At 42.4% G+C, this 22,059-nt stretch overlaps 2 protein-coding genes across 3 annotated transcripts in view; both read left to right on the top strand.

The window, feature by feature from the left end:
- LOC133623983 (uncharacterized) overlaps nucleotides 1-22,059 on the top strand; it is a 185,528-nt gene that overhangs the window by 62,446 nt on the left and 101,023 nt on the right. The window lies entirely within an intron of this gene.
- Nucleotides 1-22,059, top strand: part of LOC133623984 (uncharacterized) — a 75,836-nt gene that overhangs the window by 1,844 nt on the left and 51,933 nt on the right. The window contains exons 3-4 of one of the 2 annotated variants that reach the window (XM_061987548.2): nucleotides 2,944-3,153; nucleotides 19,643-21,385. The exons of the other annotated variant lie outside the window; for it this stretch is intronic. Coding sequence (XP_061843532.2) covers nucleotides 2,944-3,153; nucleotides 19,643-20,958 — 1,526 coding nt within the window. The 3' untranslated portion in view covers nucleotides 20,959-21,385. Of the gene's footprint in view, nucleotides 1-2,943; nucleotides 3,154-19,642; nucleotides 21,386-22,059 lie in introns of those variants that run through there. 2 annotated transcript variants of the gene reach the window in all.

The following is a 22,059-nucleotide window of genomic DNA, read 5'->3' as shown; positions in this document are numbered from 1 at the left end:
AAGACAGTTTCAGACACACAATATTTAAGAGAGGTTGATGTTCCTCTCAGTGTGTAACAATGTGTATCAACATGTTTACACAAAACTCACACAGTCACCAAATATATTTTTCATGCGTGGGTTCCCTCCGGGTACTCCGGCTTCCTCCCACCTCCAAAGACATGCACCTGGGGATAGGTTGATTGGCAACACTAAATGGTCCCTAGTGTGAATGTTGTCTGTCTATCTGTGTTGGTCCTGCGATGAGGTGGTGACTTTTCCAGGGTGTACACCGCCTTCCGCCCGAATGCAGCTGAGATAGGCTCCAGCACCCCCGCGACCCCAAAAGGGACAAGCGGTAGAAAATGGATGGATGAATGGATGGATTAACATAATTCATAGTTTCATGGCTAATTTCACTTCCTGGCCCTGACCTACATGGATCAATAAAGTTAAAGGCCTACTGAAAGCCACTACTACCGACCACACAGTCTGATAGTTTATATATCAATGATGAAATTTTAACATTGCAACACATGCCAATACGGCCGGGTTAGCTTACTAAACTGCAATTTTAAATTTCGCGCAAAATATCCTGCTGAAAACATCTCGGTATGATGACGCCTGCGCGTGATGTCACGGATTGTAGAGGACATTTTGGGACAGCATGGTGGCCAGCTATTAAGTCGTCTGTTTTCATCACAAAAATTCCACAGTATTCTGGACATCTGTGTTGGTGAATCTTTTGCAATTTGTTCATTGAACAATGGAGACAGCAAAGAAGAAAGCTGTAGGTGGGAAGCGGTGTATTGCGGCAGGTGGTGTGCCGGATAACGCACCCCCGCCGTAGAATGCACCTCTTGACTGTTGTGCCGGATAACACAGCCGGTGTTTCATTGTTTACATCCCCGAAAGATGACAGTCAAGCTTTACCATTGGCCTGTGGAGAACTGGGACAACAGAGACTCTTACCAGGGGGACTTTGAGTTGGATACGCAGACGCGGTACCGTGAGTACGCATGCAGCTGCGGCTTCCAAACATTTGATCGCTTGCCCGTACGTGCGTGCCGCTATGTGCATGTCATGTACGTAACTTTGGGGAAATATATGTGCTGTATGAACTTTGGGGAGGTGAATGGTACTTTGGGCTGTGGGATTGAGTGTGTTGTGCAGGTGTTTGAGTTGTATTGGCGGTTATATGGGCGGGAGGGGGGAGGTGTTTGTTATGCGGGATTAATTTGTGGCATATTAAATATAAACCTGGTTGTGTTGTGGCTAATAGAGTATATATATGTCTTGTGTTTATTTACTGTTTTAGTCATTCCCAGCTGAATATCAGGTCCCACCCGCCTCTCACTGCATCTTCCCTATCTGAATCGCTCCCACTGCCCTCTAGTCCTTCACTCTCACTTTCCTCATCCACAAATCTTTCATCCTCGCTCAAATTAATGGGGAAATCGTCCCTTTCTCGGTTCGAATCGCTCTCGCTGCTGGTGGCCATGATTGTAAACAATGTGCAGATGTGAGGAGCTCCACAACCTGTGACGTCACGCGCATATCGTCTGCTACTTCCGGTACAGGCAAGGCTTTTTTATCAGCGACCAAAAGTTGTGAACTTTATCGTCGATGTTCTCTACTAAATCCTTTCAGCAAAAATATGGCAATATCGCGAAATGCAAGTATGACACATAGAATGGACCTGCTATCCCCGATTAAATACGAAAATCGCATTTCAGTAGGCCTTTAAAATACCAATGATTGTCACACTCACACATTTGACCTATCCCTTGTTCCACCCCCTGGGAGGTGAGGGGAGCAGTGAGCAGCAGCGGTGGCCGCACTCGGGATTCATTTTGGTGATTTAACCCCCAATTCCAACCCTTGATGCTGAGTGCCAAGCAGGGAGGTAATGGGCCCCATTTTTATAGTCTTTGGTATGACTCGGCCGGGGTTTGAACTCACGACCTACCGATCTCAGTGAGTGATAACAATAAGTGAAAGTAAACATGTATTGTCAATCATCTTACAACATACAAAGTAGTCAACACTTGATTTATTGATGGTAAATGGGTTATACTTGTATAGCGCTTTTCAACCTTCAAAGTACTCAAAGCGCGTCAACACTATTTCCACATTCACCCATTCACACACACATTCACACACTGATGGCGGGAGCTGCCATGCAAAGCCCTAACCACGACCCATCAGGAGCAAGGGTGAAGTGTCTTGCTCAAGGACATAAAGGCGTGACGAGGTTGGTAGAAGGTGGGGATTGAACCAGGAACCCTCAGGTTGCTGGCACGGCCACTCTCCCCAAACGGCCACGCCGTCCCCTATGAAAAAGAACATAAAGGTGACTGACTTTCCTTCAGCGTGTCGTAGATGGTCTCCAAGTGAATGTGGGAGCTGTGCTCTAAAGAGGAATTGTTGATGGAGATACTCCATAAAAACACCACATAGTAAAACATGTTTTGGAAAGATTTCCCTTTTGCCCACCCTCGAAAATCACTTAAAAGAGGAGAAATGTATTCGATTATACAACAAAAAACATGTTAAGAATGTTTTTAAGCTTTTTGGACTTTTTACATTGTTTTTCCATGCTATTCTACTAATGGTTAGGATTATACAATTAAATATTAAAGGTAGAAATAAGGCTTGGGTGTAGTAGGTTGACATTTATTTATATATATATATATATATATATATATATATAAAGAAAAACAATGGTTACTCACTTTACACCAGTGGAATGTAACGTTCTGATTTGTCTTTTAGGAATGTTTTGATCAATACTGGCTCGTACTTAAAATGGCTTGTGACCGGGACAAAATAAATGATTCCTCATGTTTTAATTGGATGTTAACGCGACACAAATGAAAACACCACAAATCTCATTGTGTTTGCAGTGTCAGTCGAAAACTATATCTCTTCTGTATTACATGTATTTACTCATTCACCCAACAGACGTCCGGCAGCGCCCCCACAATAAGGAAAAAGAGGGGGAGCCACAGCCCCGCCACATTAAAGAGGAAGAGGAGGAAGTGTGGATCACCCAGGTGGGAGAGTGTCTTCCAGGGCAGGAGAAGGCTGATCTCACCAAGTTTCCACTGACAGTTGTCTCTGGGAAGACTGAAGACAAAACACCTGAGTCCTCACAGCTTCATCACAGTCCAAGTAAGCACAACATCCACATATCATCTAATACAATGTTTGTAACTTGACTAAAGGTGGAGATATATTTGCTCTTCTGCATCTCTGATATTGCAGCTGTCAAGTGTATCAATGCTTCATGTCTTGTTTTATCTCTGATCTGCTCGAATTGGCGTCTTGCTGCCGGGTTAAGCAATCCAGTGTGTCCGTCTTGGTGCCTATGATTGACAGTATGGCTGCAGAATTAATAACATTTAATCGTAACCACAATTTTGGCAGAGGCGATTAAACAAGGGTGAGAATGTTTCATCCATCCATCCATCCATCTTCTTCCCCCATACTCTCTGAGCACTCCCCATGGTCGAATGCCTTCTCCAACTCCACAAAGCACATGTAGACTGGTTGGGCAAACTCCCATGAACCCTCAAGGACCCTGCCGAGAGTATAGAGCTGATCCACAGTTCCACGACCAGGACGAAAACCACACTGTTCCTCCTGAATCCGAGGTTCGACTATCCGGCGTAGCCTCCTCTCCAGTACACCTGAATAGACCTTACCGGGAAGGCTGAGGAGTGTGATCTCACGATAGTTGGAACGCACCCTCCGGTTCCCCTTCTTAAAGAGGGGAACCACCACCCCGGTCTGCCAATCCAGAGGTACCGCCCCCGATGTCCACGCGATGTTGCAGAGTCTTGTCAACCAAAACAGCCCTACAGCATCCAGAGCCTTAAAGGGGAACATTATCACAATTTCAGAAGGGTTAAAACCATTAAAAATCAGTTCCCAGTGGCTTATTTTATTTTTTGAAGTTTTTTTCAAAATTTTACCCATCACGCAATATCCCTAAAAAAAGCTTCAAAGTGCCTGATTTTAACCATCGTTATATACACCCGTCCATTTTCCTGTGACGTCACACAGTGATGCCAATACAAACAAACATGGCGGATAGAACAGCAAGATATAGCGACATTACCTCGGATCCAGACTCGGATTTCAGCGGCTTAAGCGATTCAACAGATTACGCATGTATTGAAACGGATGGTTGTAGTGTGGAGGCAGGTAGCGAAAACGAAATTGAAGAAGAAACTGAAGCTATTGAGCCATATCGGTTTGAACCGTATGCAAGCGAAACCGACGAAAACGACACGACAGCCAGCGACACGGGAGAAAGCGAGGACGAATTCGGCGATCGCCTTCTAACCAACGATTGGTATGTGTTTGTTTGGCATTAAAGGAAACTAACAACTATGAACTCGGTTTACAGCATATGAAATACATTTGGCAACAACATGCACTTTGAGAGTGCAGACAGCCCATTTCAGGGCTGTCTGCATTTAAATGTTTTTAAGCTAAATTATTGGTAAACACAGTTTATGTATAATAATTTACGTAAAACCGCGAGTAATGAATAAAGTTTTCATCAATTAATATCTTCTGTAGACATACCCTCATCCGCTCTCTTTTCCTGAAAGCTGATCTGTCCAGTTTTGGAGTTGATGTCAGCATCTGCTTTGAGTGTCGCAGGATATCCACACATTCTTGCCATCTCTGTCGTAGCATAGCTTTTGTCGGTAAAGTGTGCGGAACAAACAACTGACCATTTCGTCGGCTTTCCCCACAGCCTCGTATTTTGAACAAATTTCGTCCAATTTCTTGCCACTTTCGCATCTTTGGGTCACTGGTGCAACTTGAATCCGTCCCTGTTCGTGTTGTTACACCCTCCGACAACACACCAACGAAAGTGAGAAAATGGCGGATTGCTTCCCGATGTGACGTCACAACGTGACGTCATCGCTCCGAGAGCGAATAATAGAAAGGCGTTTAATTGGCCAAAATTCACCCATTTACAGTTCGGAAATCGGTTAAAAAAATATATGGTCTTATTTCTGCAACATCAAGGTATATATTGACGGTTGCATAGGTCTGGTGCTAATGTTCCCCATTAAGGAACGCCGGGCAGATCCCATCCACCCCCAGGGCCTTGCCACCGAGGAGCTTTTTAACTACCTCGGCAACCTCAGTCCCAGAAATAGGAGAGCCCACCACCGATTCCCCAGGCACTGCTTCCTAATAGGAAGACGCGTTGGTAGGATTGAGGAGGTCTTCGAAGTATTCCCTCCACCGATCCACAACATCCGCAGTCGAGGTCAGCAGAACACCATCCCCACCATACACGGTGTTGACACTGCACTGCTTCCCCTTCCTGAGGCGGCGGATGGTGGTCCAGAATCGCTTCGAAGCCGTTTGGAAGTCGTTTTCCATGGCTTCCCCAAACTCCTCCCCTGTCCGAGTTTTTGCCTCCGCAACCGCTGAAGCCGCACACCGCTTGGCCTGTCGGTACCTGTCCGCTGCCTCCGGAGTCCTATGAGCCAAAAGAACCCGATAGGACTCTTCTTCAGCTTGACTGCATCCTAGGTTCTAGGATTACCGCCACGACAGGTTCTTATTATCTTTCTTCAGCTTGCCGGCATCCTAGGTTCTAGGATTACCGCCACGACAGGCACCAACCACCTTACGGCCACAGCTCCAATGGGCCGCCTCAACAATAGAGGTACGGAACATGGTCTACTCGGACTCAATGTCCAGCGCCTCCCTCGTGACATGTTCAAAGTTCTTCCGGAGGCGGGAATTGAAACTCTCTCTGACAGGAGACTCTGCCAGGCTTTCCCAGCAGACCCTCACAATGCGTTTGGGCCTGTCAGGTCTGTCCGGCATCCTCCCCCACCATCGCAGCCAACTCACCACCAGGTGGTGATCGGTAGAAAGCTCCGCCCCTCTCTTCACCCGAGTGTCCAAAACATGAGACAGCAAATCCGATGACACAACTACAAAGTCTGTGTCCTGGTGCCAAGTGCACATATGGACACCCTTATGTTTGAACATGGTGTTTGTTATGGACAATCTGTGACGAGCACAAAAGTCCAATAACAAAACACCACTCGGGTTCAGACGGCCATTCTTCCCAATCACGCCTCTCCAGGTTTTACTGTTGTTGCCAATATGAGCATTGAAGTCCCCCAGTAGAATGAGGGAATCACCCGGGGGAGCACTCTCCAGTACTCCCTCGAGTGAATCCAAAAAGGGTGGGTACTCTGAGTTGTCGTTGGCGCGTAAGCGCAAACAACAGTCAGGACCCATCCCCCTACCCGAAGGTGGAGGGTAGCTACCCTCTCGTCCACTGGGTTGAACTCAACGTGCAGACTTTGAGCCGGGGGGCAACAAGAATTGCCACCCTAAACTGTCGCCTCTCAGTGCTGGCAACGCCAGAGTGGAAGAGAGTCCAGCCCCTCTCGAGAGAACTGTTTGTTTCCAGAGCCCTAGAATGTTTCCTCAGAGGAAAAGAGACGAGGTGTTTTTGTTGTGCGTTTGAGGACCGGGGAAAAGAGTCGGACAAAGCGCCCCTGCCAGAAGTAATACAAAATTCAAATGGATTTTATTTGCAACACACTTTTTTCATTCAAATACAACTTAAAGTGCTACAGTACAAACTAGGGATGTCCCGATCCAGGTTTTTGCACTTCCGATTCGATACCGATATTGTTTTTGCACTTCCGTTCCGATACCGATACTGACCGATACCGATACTGGCCTATCCGAGCATGTATTAAAGTTTAAAGTTATTTAGCCTACTTAGTTGTCAGGATCATGTTGGAAAGGGTTTTAGTACTCTTGATAACAACTAGCCAGCTGAATTAGGGGAGTTTGAATAATACACAATGGTTGGTAACAAGAAACTGACCTGTTTATTCAAGGATAAACACAAATTAGACAAAATTATACATGACAAACAGAAATGGCATCATTAAAACTAGGGCTGGGCGATATGGCCTTTTTTTAATATTGCGATATTTTAAGGCCATATTGCGATACACGATATATATCTCGATATTTTGCCTTAGCCTTGAATGAACACTTGATGCATATAATCACAGCAGTATGATGATTCTATGTGTTTTGATTGATTGATTGAGACTTTTATTAGTAGGTTGCACAGTGAAGTACATATTACGTACAATTGACCACTAAATGGTAACACCCCAATAAGTTTTTCAACTTGTTTAAGTCGGGGTCCACTTAAATTGATTAATGATACAGATATATACTATCATCATAATACAGTCATCACACAAGATAATCACATTGAATTATTTACATTATTTATAATCCAGGGTGTGGAGGGGGGCGCAGGATGTAAGTGTCAAAAAGACAGCCAAAAGAGTTTGATATGAGAATAAATCCAAAGTTAAAATATAGGGTAGAAATGCACCCATTTGCAGGAAATGTAGTCTTGATTTTCAAAATTTTCTTTCAAGGCTTGCATGTCTACATTAAAACATTCTTCTTCATACTGCATTAATATATGCTACTTTTAAACTTTCATGCAGAGAAGGAAATCACAACTAAATAGATCACAAATTTTTTCAGACGGTGTTGATCTGGAAATTCTTGCCTCAGCATTTTGATGGTGTGGACGTGTGGCACCGAATGGAGATAAGCGTCTCGACAGACGTTACAATATTTGAACAATGATGACGAAAACGGTTTTCTCTGTCGTGTCCGTGTGTCGAAAATTGTTATGCGCTTATTTTTTTATTTGATTTTGTGCGTGGCATAGATTTGCCGTGCGCAGAGGACGTTTGAGCAGGCGCGCACCTTAGCGGCTGCGCTAGCATCATAGCTAACGTTAGCCATGCTGCTACCTCTCTGCTCGGGGAGGACGTATACGTATGTGACGTATGACGTGACAGTATGTGACGTATGTAAGAAGGTGTGCTCGCTGTCTGTGAGAGGGAGACACAGGAAAGAGTGAGAAGAGCCTGTCGTGTAATGCCAGCAGCTAAAAGCAACTGCGTGAGATTCCACAGACCTGTGGATGTGTTGAAGGTGTGCTGGAAAATGCGGAACGGAAATTACGGAGTAGCAGAAAAGTGGAATGTATTATTTAAATCGGTGCGTTGGAAAACACGGACCAGAGTTTTTTTTAAACTGGATCTGGATCGGCATTTTCCCATGCCTTGCCGATACGCATTTTTTGGCAAATATCGGCGGCCGATCCGATCCAAATATCGAATCGGGACATCCCTAGTACAAACCAATATTTTAATCAATAAAAGCTTAGCCATTTACACAGATAAAATACTAAGACTAAAACACTCTCAGTGAAGCATAAGAAACACAAGACATGCAAAGTAGTGGATTTTATTTCAGTGATGTTTAAAAAAAAATCTAACTTGGTCAAAAGATTTGTGTGAGTGTATAAATACTTTCTGAGCAAATTCAACAACACCAAAGTAACCATGAGAACCGTGATCATTTTGGTCACAATGACACAAAAACATCACTACTGTATTATTACACACCTCAGTACAAGATGTCTTATACACCAGTAGTCCCAAACCACCGGTCCGGGGACCGGCACCGGTCCGTGACGCATTTGCTGCCGGGCCGCACAGATACATTAAATCATTTATAACCGACCGTTTTTTTCTCCTACTTAACTGTCGCCAGTCCCACCAGACATACCAATAAGCTTGTTCATAAATGTATTATAAAACTCCTGATAAGAATCTGCCATTTGCTATGTTTGTTACATCTTTGTTACATAGGACAATGCACATTAATAAACATAATAAATGTAATGGTGCCAAATCGTAGCTAAAAGCAAGGTTCCATCTGCAGTCCGCGGCAGGTTGATGACCTAAGATCAGGGCAGATCAGGAACAAAGTGACCATAGTACAAACCCCGTTTCCATATGAGTTGGGAAATTGTGTTAGATGTAAATATAAACGGAATACAATGATTTGCAAATCATTTTCAACCCATATTCAGTTGAATATGCTACAAAGACAACATATTTGATGTTCAAACTCATAGACTTTATTTTTTTTTGCAAATAATAATTAACTTAGAATTTTATGGCTGCAACACGTGCCAAAGTAGTTGGGAAAGGGCATGTTCACCACTGTGTTACATGGCCTTTCTTTTTAACAACACTCAGTAAACGTTTGGGAACTGAGGAGACAAATTTTTGAAGCTTCTCAGGTGGAATTCTTTCCCATTCTTGCTTGATGTACAGCTTAAGTTGTTCAACAGTCCGGGGGTCTCCGTTGTGCTATTTTAGGCTTCATAATGCGCCACACATTTTCAATGGGAGACAGGTCTGGACTACAGGCAGGCCAGTCTAGTACCCGCACTCTTTTACTATGAAGCCACATTGATGTAACACGTGGCTTGGCATTGTCTTGCTGAAATAAGCAGGGGCGTCCATGGTAACGTTGCTTGGATGGCAACATATGTTGCTCCAAAACCTGTATGTACCTTTCAACATTAATGGCGCCTTCACAGATGTGTAAGTTACCCATGTCTTGGGCACTAATACACCCCCATACCATCACAGATGCTGGCTTTTCAACTTTGCGCCTATAACAATCCGGATGGTTCTTTTCCTCTTTGGTTAGAAGGACACGACGTCCACAGTTTCCAAAAACAATTTAAAATGTGGACTCGTCAGACCACAGAACTTTTTTCCACTTTGTATCAGTCCATCTTAGATGAGCTCAGGCCCAACGAAGCCGACGGCGTTTCTGGGTGTTGTTGATAAACGGTTTTTGCCTTGCATAGGAGAGTTTTAACTTGCACTTACAGATGTAGCGACCAACTGTAGTTACTGACAGTGGGTTTCTGAAGTGTTCCTGGGCCCATGTGGTGATATCCTTTACACACTGATGTCGCTTGTTGATGCATTACAGCCTGAGGGATCGAAGGTCACGGGCTTAGCTGCTTACATGCAGTGATTTCTCCAGATTCTCTGAACCCTTTGATGATATTACGGACCGTAGATGGTGAAATCCCTAAATTCCTTGCAATAGCTGGTTGAGAAATGTTGTTCTTAAACTGTTCAACAATTTGCTCATGCATTTGTTGACAAAGTGGTGACCCTCGCCCCATCCTTGTTTGTGAATGACTGAGCATTTCATGGAATCTACTTTTATACCCAATCATGGCACCCACCTGTTCCCAATTTGCCTGTTCACCTGTGGGATGTTCCAAATAAGTGTTTGATGAGCATTCCTCAACTTTATCAGTATTTATTGCCAAATTCCCAACTTCTTTGTCACGTGTTGCTGGCATCAAATTCTAAAGTTAATGATTAGTTGCAAAAAAATAAATGTTTATCAGTTTGAACATCAAATATGTTGTCTTTGTAGCATATTCAACTGATTATAGGTTGAAAATGATTTGCAAATCATTGTATTCCGTTTATATTTACATCTAACACAATTTCCCAACTCATATGGAAACGGGGTTTGTAGTTAAAAATGGAGAAGTGCTAAAGTGTTGCATATAATAATTGTGCTGAGTGAAGAAGATACACATCTCCTTTGGCCTAGTAAGTTAAAGTGCACATAGTCCTATTACACAAGTAGTTAGCAATAAGATGTATTTACGCGTGGACAATTGGACCAAAAATATCTATGTCTGAAATATTGCACAAAATATGAATACATAACTTTGAGAATGGAAATAGAAATCCATAGAAATATATGGGAGCTAATAGTAAGTATCCATCCATCCATTTTCTACCGCTTATTCTGAGCTTTATTATATATCCATGCTCTTCTCCTTGAATGTGATGTATCACCTATAACCCATCATATAGTGAGTAAAAACCAAAAGTCTATGGAGACTATTTTTTTTGCAAAAGGAAACGGCCAGGGGCTCCCGCCAATTGAACGTTATGGTGAGTTTTTTTCATATATTCCTTTTTCATGCACTTATTTGCTGTATTTATCTGCCACACGTGGAAGGCCGGTCCGTGAAAATAATGCCCACATTAAACCGGCTCCTGGAGCAAAAATGGTTTGGGACCCCTGTTCTACACCTTGAAAAAAGAGAAAACCTATGGACTCACCATCCGGACATCTACGCAACAGTCAATAGGGTAAAATTAATATTTGGAAATAACTCATATTGTTCTGAATTACTGATATTGTTTAAAGGGGAACATTATCACAATTTCAGAAGGGTTAAAACCATTAAAAATCAGTTCCCAGTGGCTTATTTTAATTTTCGAAGTTTTTTTCAAAATTTTACCCATCACGCAATATCCCTAAAAAAAAGCTTCAAAGTGCCTGATTTTAACCATCGTTATATACACCCGTCCATTTTCCTGTGACGTCACATAGTGAAGCCAACACAAACAAACATGGCGCATAGAACAGCAAGCTATAGCGACATTAGCTCGGATTCAGACTCGGATTTCAGCGGCTTAAGCGATTCAACAGATTACGCATGTATTGAAACGGATGGTTGTAGTGTGGAGGCAGGTAGCGAAAACGAAATTGAAGAAGAAACTGAAGCTATTGAGCCATATCGGTTTGAACCGTATGCAAGCGAAACCGACAAAAACGACACGACAGCCAGCGACACGGGAGAAAGCGAGGACGAATTCGGCGATCGCCTTCTAACCAACGATTGGTATGTGTTTGTTTGGCATTAAAGGAAACTAACAACTATGAACTAGGTTTACAGCATATGAAATACATTTGGCAACAACATGCACTTTGAGAGTGCAGACAGCCCAATTTTCATCAATTAATATATTCTGTAGACATACCCTCATCCGCTCTCTTTTCCTGAAAGCTGATCTGTCCAGTTTTGGAGTTGATGTCAGCAGGCCAGGGAAGCTAGGGTCGATATTCTTCTCTTGATCATCTTCGGTGGCATAAGGGACGGTGTGAGCCAAGACATCCAGGGGGTTTAGCTCGCTCGTCTGCGGGAACAAACTGCCGCCATTGCTTGCCGTGCTACCGAGGTCCTTTGTCCCTGAATTGCTCACACACTCCGGCAGATTCAATGGGGGTCTGGCGGCAGATTTCTTTGACTTTATGGTTGGAAATGCATCTGCTTTGAGTGTCGCAGGATATCCACACATTCTTGCCGTCTCTGTCGTAGCATAGCTTTCGTCGCTAAAGTGTGCGGAACAAACGTCCAATTTCTTGCCACTTTCGCATCTTTGGGCCACTGGTGCAACTTGAATCCGTCTCTGTTTGTGTTGTTACACCCTCCGACAACACACCGACGAGGCATGATGTCTCCAAGATACGGAAATCAGTCGAAAAAACGGAAAATAACAGAGCTGATTTGACTCGGTGTTTGTAATGTGTTTGAGAAAATGGTGGATTGCTTCCCGATGTGACGTCACGTTGTGACGTCATCGCTCCGAGAGCGAATAATAGAAAGGCGTTTAATTCGCCAAAATTCACCCATTTAGAGTTCGGAAATCGGTTAAAAAAATATATGGTCTTTTTTCTGCAACATCAAGGTATATATTGACGCTTACATAGGTCTGGTGATAATGTTCCCCTTTAAGACGTTAGAGCAGGACCAAGGACCGCTTACTTTACCACTACTTTTGTTCGACACCATGGACGCGCTTGTCAAGATACCTGTACAGTGCACTTTAATCGATGTCCTGGGCACACTGTTCAGCTGATTGCTAAACTGCACGACCCAAATGAGCAGATTAGTCATTTTTCAAGATACTATACAAAGAAAGGGCGGCGGCGTGGATCAAATGGTAGCGTGTCCGTGCCAGCAACTTGAGGGTTCCGGGTCAGATTCCAGCTTCCACCATCCCAATCACGGCTGTTGTGTTTTGGGCAAGCCACTTCACCCACCTTGCTCCCAGTGGCACCTACACTAGTGTATGAATGTGCAGGACTACCTTGAAAAAGAGATACTTACCGTATTTTCCGGACCATAGGGCGCACTGAGCGGGTCTAGTCAGGTCTATTTCCATACAAAGGGCGCACCGGATTATTATCTTTTTTTTTTTCTAAATGTAAAAGACTTCCTTGTGGTCTACATAACATGTAATGGTGGTTCTTTAGTCAAAATGTGGCATACATTATATTTTACAGATCATCTTTAAGCCGGTCTTATTTACGTGGCTCACCTTCGCCAGCGTATCCTCTTCGTCATTGTTGTTGTAGCGGTGTAGCGTGCAAGGACGGGAGTGGAAGAAGTGTCTAAAGATGGAGCTAACTGTTTTAATGACATTCAGACTTTACTTCAATCAATAACGGAGCAGCATCTCCTCATCCGTGGCTCACTAGTGCAACAACAACGCCGGAAATGTTTCGACCGGAACTCTCTAATAACTGAAGTTCCTTGGGTGTATAATGTAAACTCACTACACCGGTATGTTTTAGCACTTTCATGGTGAGTTTACTTACAGATATAAGTAAGAACTTTACTTTATATTAGAAATGGCAACAGCGGAGGATGAATGTCCCATAACAAGAAGACAGAGAAAAAGAAGAAGCTTATCGACTACGGTGTCAGCACAGAATACAAACCCGCGCAATTTTTCAGGATTCATGCAGATCCCAAATACAGATCAGCAGGTACCAGAAGGTAAGAAAAGTTGCTTCTGCATAATATCGTGAAACAAAACGGCAGATAATGTCTTACTTTATATACACACCATAATAATACATCAAGCGGTGCGGCTTCATAGCTTACCAAAGTCGTGCTAAAACATTTTGATCGATTTTTGAGCGCCGTGTGTAATGTTCTATATTTTCAATGGAACATATACATACCTGCCAACTACTCCGGTTTTCCCGTAATTAGTACGGTTTTCATCAACCTATTCCGGGTTACGGTTGCAGTGATAAAAAATACGGTTTTTCATTAATTAAAAAAAAAATTTTTTTTAAAGTTTTATTCACGAAATCGCGTAACAACAATCACAATCGACACTGCTTCCCGTAACTTCCTATCGAGCCATTCCGAATGCCATGCGCGAGGCTATTTATAGCACCGCTGCCAAGCATGAGGCACCTGTTGCCCGTTGTTTCCAAACGAGCGAACGATCATGCAATCAGCCGGAGAAAAATCGCAAACGAGTCTTAAACCGAAAAGAAAACTGCAGTCATTCCGTGAAGAATATTCAAAAGCCTATCCGGGAATAATTATCCGTTCCAAAAAGGGTGAAAACTACGCGAATTGCACCTTGTGCAGACAAGATTTTTCGATCGGACACGGAGGAATTAGCGATGTAAAAGACCACGTTGGGACAAAAAAACACAAGTCTAATGCGGCTGCTAAATTTGGATTTTAGCCACAAAAAGGTAATGACACCAATGTTATCTATTGGAATTGTTTAGTACTGTTATACTGTTAAAAGTGTTTATACTATTTATGCTTTCAAGTCCAAGTTGAAGAAATCTTGTTAAATGTTGACAGCATAACTACCAAAATACAGAAGTATGTCCTTAATATTTTTGCAGTGCTATTTCTGTTGAAAAGTTAAAATGATTACATTAGAGATGTGATGTGCCACTTTTCAAGTGTCTGATGGCTTAAATTAATTTTCATTAATTTTTCACATTTTGAATTCTTTTGAAAGGCTTACAAAAAAACTACATTTGAATTGTAATTCCATGCTATTGACAGGACTATTAATTTTAATGAAGTTAGCTTACCATGTTTACAGTATGATAATTGTGATAGAAATGTGAATTTTAGGCACAGAATATTTTTTACAATTGAACAAGGCAGTAGATTATACAAGCTTGGACAGAAAGTTAATAATGACACCAATTTTTTTTTTAATGGAATTGTTTAGTACTGTTTTACCATTTGTTTACTGTAAAAAGTGTTTATAGTGTTTATACTTTCAATTAACAAATTGAAGTCTTGTGAAAGGTTGACAGGATAACTGGCATTAACTGTCAAAATAATTTCAAACTATTGAAGTTAGCTTACAGAATAAACATGTCAATCAACCCATATGATTTTTGCTGTAATATTTTTGTTTTGAAAAGTCACTGTGACTGATAGAAAAGTGATGGTTTTAGCAACATTTTAACCTGTCTGAATGCAATCAATAATTTTGCGTCGGGGGGCGAACCCCTGAACCCCCCACCAGGACTTTGTCCTGGACCTACCGGGGCCTGCGGCCCCTGGACCCTGGCTACTAGGTTTTTCTGATTTCAAAAGTTGGCAGGTATGCATATAACATTTTGGTGTTGTTTACTTGAGTCATATTGTAGTCTCTCTTATGTGTGACTGCCATCTACTGGTCACTCTTATCATTTCACTAGGTACCAAATTAAATAGCTCCGAGGTCGGTAAACACAACCAAAATGATTCCGTACATTAGGCGCACCGGGCTATAAGGCACACTGTTGAGGTTAGAGAAAATGAAAGGATTTTAAGTGCGCCTTATAGTCCGAAAAATACGGTAATCTCAATGGGACTTTCGTGGGTAAATAAAAATGTAAAAAAGACAAATAGGTGAGACATATTTGCCTTCTAGATTTATAACACTGCTTGCTGTATTTAAACAGGACAGTGATCAAGACGCCAGTTGTGCACACTCAGTGTAGTTATACACAATTAAGAATAAAACTAGTTTGTTTATTCATATGACCATTTCAGTCATCTATTATTCAACATTTGGGAAAAAAAAGCTTAATTTCAGCTAAAATAATAACAAACACTAAGATTAGTGTGAAGTAGAGATGTCCGATAATATCGGCCTGCCAATATTATCGGCCGATAAATGCTTTAGAATGTTGTATCGGAAATTATCGGTATCGTTTTTTTTTATTATCGGTATCATTTTTTTAAATTTTATTTTTATTTTTTATTATTAAATCAACATAAAAAACACAAGATACACTTACAATTAGTACACCAACCCCAAAAAACTCCCTCCCCCACACTCATTCACACAAAAGGGTTGTTTCTTTCTGTTATTAATATTGTGGTTCCTACATTATATATCAATATATATCAATACAATCTGCAAGGGATACAGTCCGTAAGCACACATGATTGTGCGTGCTGCTAACCCAGTTTCCCCTAGGGTAACAACGTTAATTTATTTATTTATTTTAGCGTCCCTTCACTGGCTCCCTGTGCATTATCGAATCAATTTTAAACTCCTTTTATTTGTTTTTAAATGTCTAAACAACCTCGCGCCAACCTATCTCTCCGACCTCCTTCAGCCTTACTGCCCCACCCGATCCTTAAGATCAGCCAATCAGCTGCTGTTGAAGGTCCCTGACACAAGGCTGAAGCTTAGAGGTGACAGAGCTTTCGCCGTTGCTGCTCCCAAGCTCTGGAACGACCTACCTTTGAGTGTTAGACAAGCCTCCTCTCTTCCTGTTTTTAAATCTCTCTTAAAAACATACTTTTATTCCATGGCTTTTAACACTGAGTGATATCCATCCTGCAATGGTGCCCCATAATACACCTGCTGTGAACCTGTTTTTATGTTTTTATTTATTCTATTTTATTTATTTATTTTTTATCGTGTTCTGTTTGTGTTGTGTTTGCTCGGTACTCGTTTTATCTTTTAACCTGTTCATTGTACAGCACTTTGGCTACCCCTGTGGTAAATTTTAAATGTGCTTTATAAATAAAGTTGATTTGATTTATGTTTGATGAAACGTGATTAATTTATATTTAACTTATTTTCAAGTAAAACCCCCTCATTTTTAAAGTGTGGCGCTTTTACTTTGCAATTACATCAAGGAGAAACCCTGCAGGTGAGAGGGTTGATTTATAATCGAGAATTAACTTTTAACAATTTAGAGGGGATCATGAAGTAACATCTTACCAGCTCAGTAGACTGTCAACCCTGTAGCTCACTGGCTGAGGTCTGTTTGATCACGGAGCGGCTAACAGTAGTTTTTCTGCGTAAACGCTAATAAAACAATGTTGCTAATTCTTCGTTGGCGTATTTTTGGCGGGTTTTGGATGCGTTTTTAGAGTGAATTGGAGGCAGAATGGACTTTTGGTGGCTAGCAATGCTGGCCACCAAGAGCCGATTATTACAAATTAGAATGCAAAAAAACTACATATGTGTTGCTATTTCTCATATAAATTGTAAATGATAAGAAAAAATTCCTAAAAAAAAATAAATAAAAGTACAGTTCCTCTTTAAAATAACACAGAGCTGATGCCATTTTTATATACAGCTACAAAAGTAAAACTGTCAGGTTCAAACACTGATGACATCTATGAAACAGACAAGAGGGAAGGAATTAAACAGAAACAGGATTCAATTTAGCTCATGAGGAGAGCGCGTCGACCTGTACCCTCGTACAGTGTCGTCCCACGCTCTTGACGAGGGAGTTCCACGCCTCCTTTTTTATTTGGACTTTCCCTGATTACATAGCTGCAGCTGTTTCTAAAGGGAGGGGGGTCGTAAACCGCTGTTGCACTCGGTCATAAACAGTTCAAAGAAAAGGTGTCTGGAGCTGCGTCAGGTCTGCTCCCTCTCTGCTTTGTAGATCTCGGGTCAGGACAAGGTCTTCCTGTGGCTGTCAATAGATCAAAGAAACCGACACCTCCATGTCGCATCCCATCGCACACAGTGGAGCTCCACAGGCCTTTCGCTTGATAAGATGAAAGACCGCTTTTGTCTTCTCGCAGGGGGACCTGAAAACAATGGAACACAAAGTTGTGTGATAACTTATATGCAATTATTCCTTACAAAAACACAAGTTTGATTTGTTTATGTGGCAAATGTAAACATGTCTTTGCCAAATTTGTTCACTTAAACCAGGGGTCGGCAACCTTTACCAGTCAAAGAGCCAATTTGACCGGTTTCACAAATTATAGTAAACAATGGGAGCCGCAAAAATTTTTTGAAATTTTAAATGAAATAACACTGCATACTAAGTTTTTTTATTGCTTTGTGCTATGTATAAACCAGGGGTCTCAGACACGCTGCCCACACTTTTATGTGGAATTTGAAAGCTGGTACGGCACGCGGGTTTTAAATGAATGGCGCTTGTCAGCGTCATGCGTGCCGTGATGGTACAGCATATAGCACCCACTACAGTTAGTGTGCCTGGTCAGCCACACGTTGTATGGGGCTTCCGCTTACTCACGTAGGCAACAGCAAGGCATACTTGGTCAACAACCACACAAGTTACACTGACGGTGGCGGTATAAAAAAAAAAACTTTAACACTCTTACTAATTATGCGCCACACTGTGAACCCACACCAAACAAGAATGACAAACAAATTTCGGGAGAACATCTGCACCGTAACACAACATAAACACAACAGGACAAATACCCAGAATCCCATGCAGCCCTAACTCTTCCGGGATACATTATACACCCCCCGCTACCAAACCCCGCCCACCTCAACCGACGCACAGAGAGGCACGGATTTCAGTGCCTCTCGCAGAAAACTCCCGGGATTAATATTCACCGATTTTCACCCTTACGGCTATAATAAGGGCGTGCCATGGCGGTACAAAATTTGGCGCCCTCTACAATCTGTATTAACAGCGTGCCAGCCCAACACTTATTATACAATATACATCTTCTGCTTGCACATGTACGTGACAGCAAGGCATACTTGGTCAACAGCCACACAGGTTACACTGACGGTGTTCATATAAAACAACTTTAATACTCTTACTAATAATGCGCCACACTTTGAACCAAAACCAAACAAGAATGACAAACACATTTCGGGAGAACATCTGCACCTTAACACAGCATAAACACAACAGGACAAATACCCAGAATCCCATGCAGCCCTAACTCTTCCGGGACACATTATACACCCCCCGCTACCAAACCCCGCCCACCTCAACCGACGCACAGAGGGGGGGGGGCAGGGTTGGGGTGGGGGCGGGGGGTGTATAATGTGTCCCGGAAGAGTTAGGGCTGCATGGGATTCTGGGTATTTGTCCTGTTGTGTTTATGCTGTGTTAAGGTGCAGATGTTCTCCCGAAATGTGTTTGTCATTCTTGTTTGGTTTTGGTTCAAAGTGTGGCGCATTATTAGTAAGAGTATTAAAGTTGTTTTATATGAACACCGTCAGTGTAACCTGTGTGGCTGTTGACCAAGTATGCCTTGCTGTCACGTACATGTGCAAGCAGAAGATGTATATTGTATAATAAGTGTTGGGCTGGCACGCTGTTAATACAGATTGTAGAGGGCGCCAAATTTTGTACCGCCATGGCACGCCCTTATTATAGCCGTAAGGGTGAAAATCGGTGAATATTAATCCCGGGAGTTTTCTGCGAGAGGCACTGAAATCCGGAAGTCTCACGGGAAAATTGGGGGGTAAGCTGCTGAGCCGCATCAGAGTGATCAAAAAGCCGCATGCGGCTCCGGAGCCGCGGGTTGCCGATCCCTGACTTAAACCAATTATCACAAACAAACTGCCAGGCTTTGGGATTCTGAGAAGTGGGTTTTCATTTTTTAGTCCTATTTTAAGTTTTTCGAATGTACAAGCAGCTGTAGTGTTTGTTATGTAAGGTTTTACTGTTGTGTTTTTTTCCACTATTTGTATTGCTTCTGTTATCCCCTGACATGTGGTATGATTATGACCTCTTGAATGTCAAGGTGGTGACTGATGGGATCCTCAGAAACATCATCAGAACATATGCTGGTGCAGGATAATGTGTCATGTGACTGGGCAAGCCAGGTTTTTTCTAAAGCTCGTCTTTGTCTTGTGTCCTGCAGACGTCCGTGGGGAACATCTTCTCCCTGAGCAGCAGGAGTGGGCCTCGAGGATGGAGCATTATGAGCCCCAGCCCCCCTATATTAAAGAGGAAGAGGAGGAACACAGCATCAGTCAGGAGGGAGAGCAGCGTGAATGGTTGGAGGAGTTGCCATTGACTGTCATTGTGAAGAGTGAAGATGATGAGGTCAAAGGTGAGAGTGAGGAGCAGAGAGAGGCGGAGCCTCCAAGCAGCAGCTCAACTCAACACATGACAACAGAAGCTGATGGAGACCACTGTGGAGGATCACAAGCAGACAAGCTCTTAGCTCCACTATCAGATAGTGAGGACACAACGTCACACTCTCCTGACACTGATGATGAAGACTCTAAAGATGATAAGACATGCTTTACATGCCCGCTCTGTGACAAAACGTTTAATTACCGTTGTTATCTTAAAGTACACATGAGAACACACAGTGGAGAAAAACCTTATTCGTGTTTAATCTGTGGTAAATGCTTCACACGGGGACAGTGTTTGAAAAAACACATAAGATTACACACCGGGGAAAAACCTTATACCTGTTCAATCTGCGGCAAATGTTTTGCACAGAGTCAAGATTTAAAAAGGCACACGAGAACGCACACCGGCGAAAAACCATATCCTTGCTCAAGCTGCAAAAAAATATTTTCCGACCGATCCGCGCTTGCACAACACACGAGAACACACACGGGACAAAAACCTTTTACCTGTTCAATCTGTGGTATAGGTATGGTACAGAGTCAAAACTTGAAAGCACACATGAGGACACACACTGGTGAAAAACCATATTCCTGTTCAAACTGCAACAAAAGCTATTATAGCCAATCAGCGCTTGTAAAACACGCAAGAACACACACTGGTGAAAAAGCTTTTACTTGCTCACACTGCAACAAAAGCTTTTATGGCCGGTCAAACCTTGTAGAACACATGAGAATACACAATGCAGGGCAACCTTTTACCTGTTCAATCTGCGGTGAAGATTTTATTCAAAGGCTGCATTTGAAAACACACATGAGAATGCACGAGAAACCCTTTTCATGCTCAGAATGTGGTAAAGGTTTTGCACAAAATAATTGTTTGAAAGAACACATGAGAACACACAGTGGGGAGAAACCTTTTTCCTGCTCGGAATGTGGTAGAGATTTTCGACAAAAAAAGGTGCTAACACAGCACATGAAAATACACAGTGGAGAAAAGCCGTTTTCTTGTTCAATCTGTGATAAAAAGTTTGTACGAAGAGAGCATTTTAACGTACACATGCGGATGCACGCGGGGGAAAAACCATTCACCTGTTGAAGCTGTTGTAAAGAGTCGGGACAAAGTCATCTTTTGAAAAGACATGAGAAAACAGGCGAGAGAGTTTTGAGGTGATTCGTCAAACCTTTGTTGTTAGTAAAATGAACATATTGACTTGTTAACAACATTAGCACGTATAGCATCTGTGACATCGTTAGTGTGTGTGTAACAATTTTATTAATGATTCTATATATGGATTAGATATTTTGGAGTAGTTCTTTTTTCAGTCAAGTACATGTATTAATATACAACACTGTGTACTAATATATAGATAATAGAAACATTTGACTGACAATGTGAGAATAAACCGTACAAAATATAAACTTTTTTGTGTGTGTGTGTAATATGTTTTTACAATAATGAAGTGTTATGTATTTTATTTTTTACTTGTAAATGATTAAACAGATGAATTCCTTTATATGATGTACATATTTGTTTTACATGTGTTCATACCTTTGCTTTTGAGTACAAATAAATCCCTCTTATTTCATATTTACTGGTTCACATCTGAAACATCTTCTGGACCACAGAAAATTGATTGATTGATTGATTGAGAAGTTTATTGACATCTTAAAGAATTGAATCCATGTAACCAGAGCCTGATGGCATTCCAGCCAGGGTGATCAGGGACTGTGCCATAGAGCTCTCCCCTATCCTACACTCACTCTTCTGTGAAAGCTACTGGACTGCAACAATACCTACACTGTGGAAAACTGCAACCATCATCCCAGTACCGAAAAAATCCAGACCCACAGAACTCAACCATTACTGCCCCATAGCCCTCACATCCATAATTATGAAGTGCCTGGAGAAACTGCTGCTTCACAACATCCTTCCAGTTGTCACCCCACACCTGGACCCCCTCCAATTTGCCTAAAGGGCCAGGAGGGGCACAGAGGATGCTGTGGCCTGCCTGCTGCATCTCCTCCTCCAGCATCTGGATTCCCCAGGCAACTTTGCCAGGATCCTCTTTGTGGACTTCAGCTCCGCCTTCAACTCCCTACAGAAGCATCTACTGATCCGGAAACTACACCAGCTCAACATCCCCCCTCAGCTGATCCACCTCACCCACAACTTCCTCACCGACCGATTGCAAGCAGT

Source organism: Nerophis lumbriciformis, linkage group LG26 (genome assembly GCF_033978685.3).
Source record: "Nerophis lumbriciformis linkage group LG26, RoL_Nlum_v2.1, whole genome shotgun sequence".
NCBI lineage: Eukaryota > Metazoa > Chordata > Actinopteri > Syngnathiformes > Syngnathidae > Nerophis > Nerophis lumbriciformis.
This window is presented reverse-complemented; position numbering and strand designations above follow the sequence as displayed.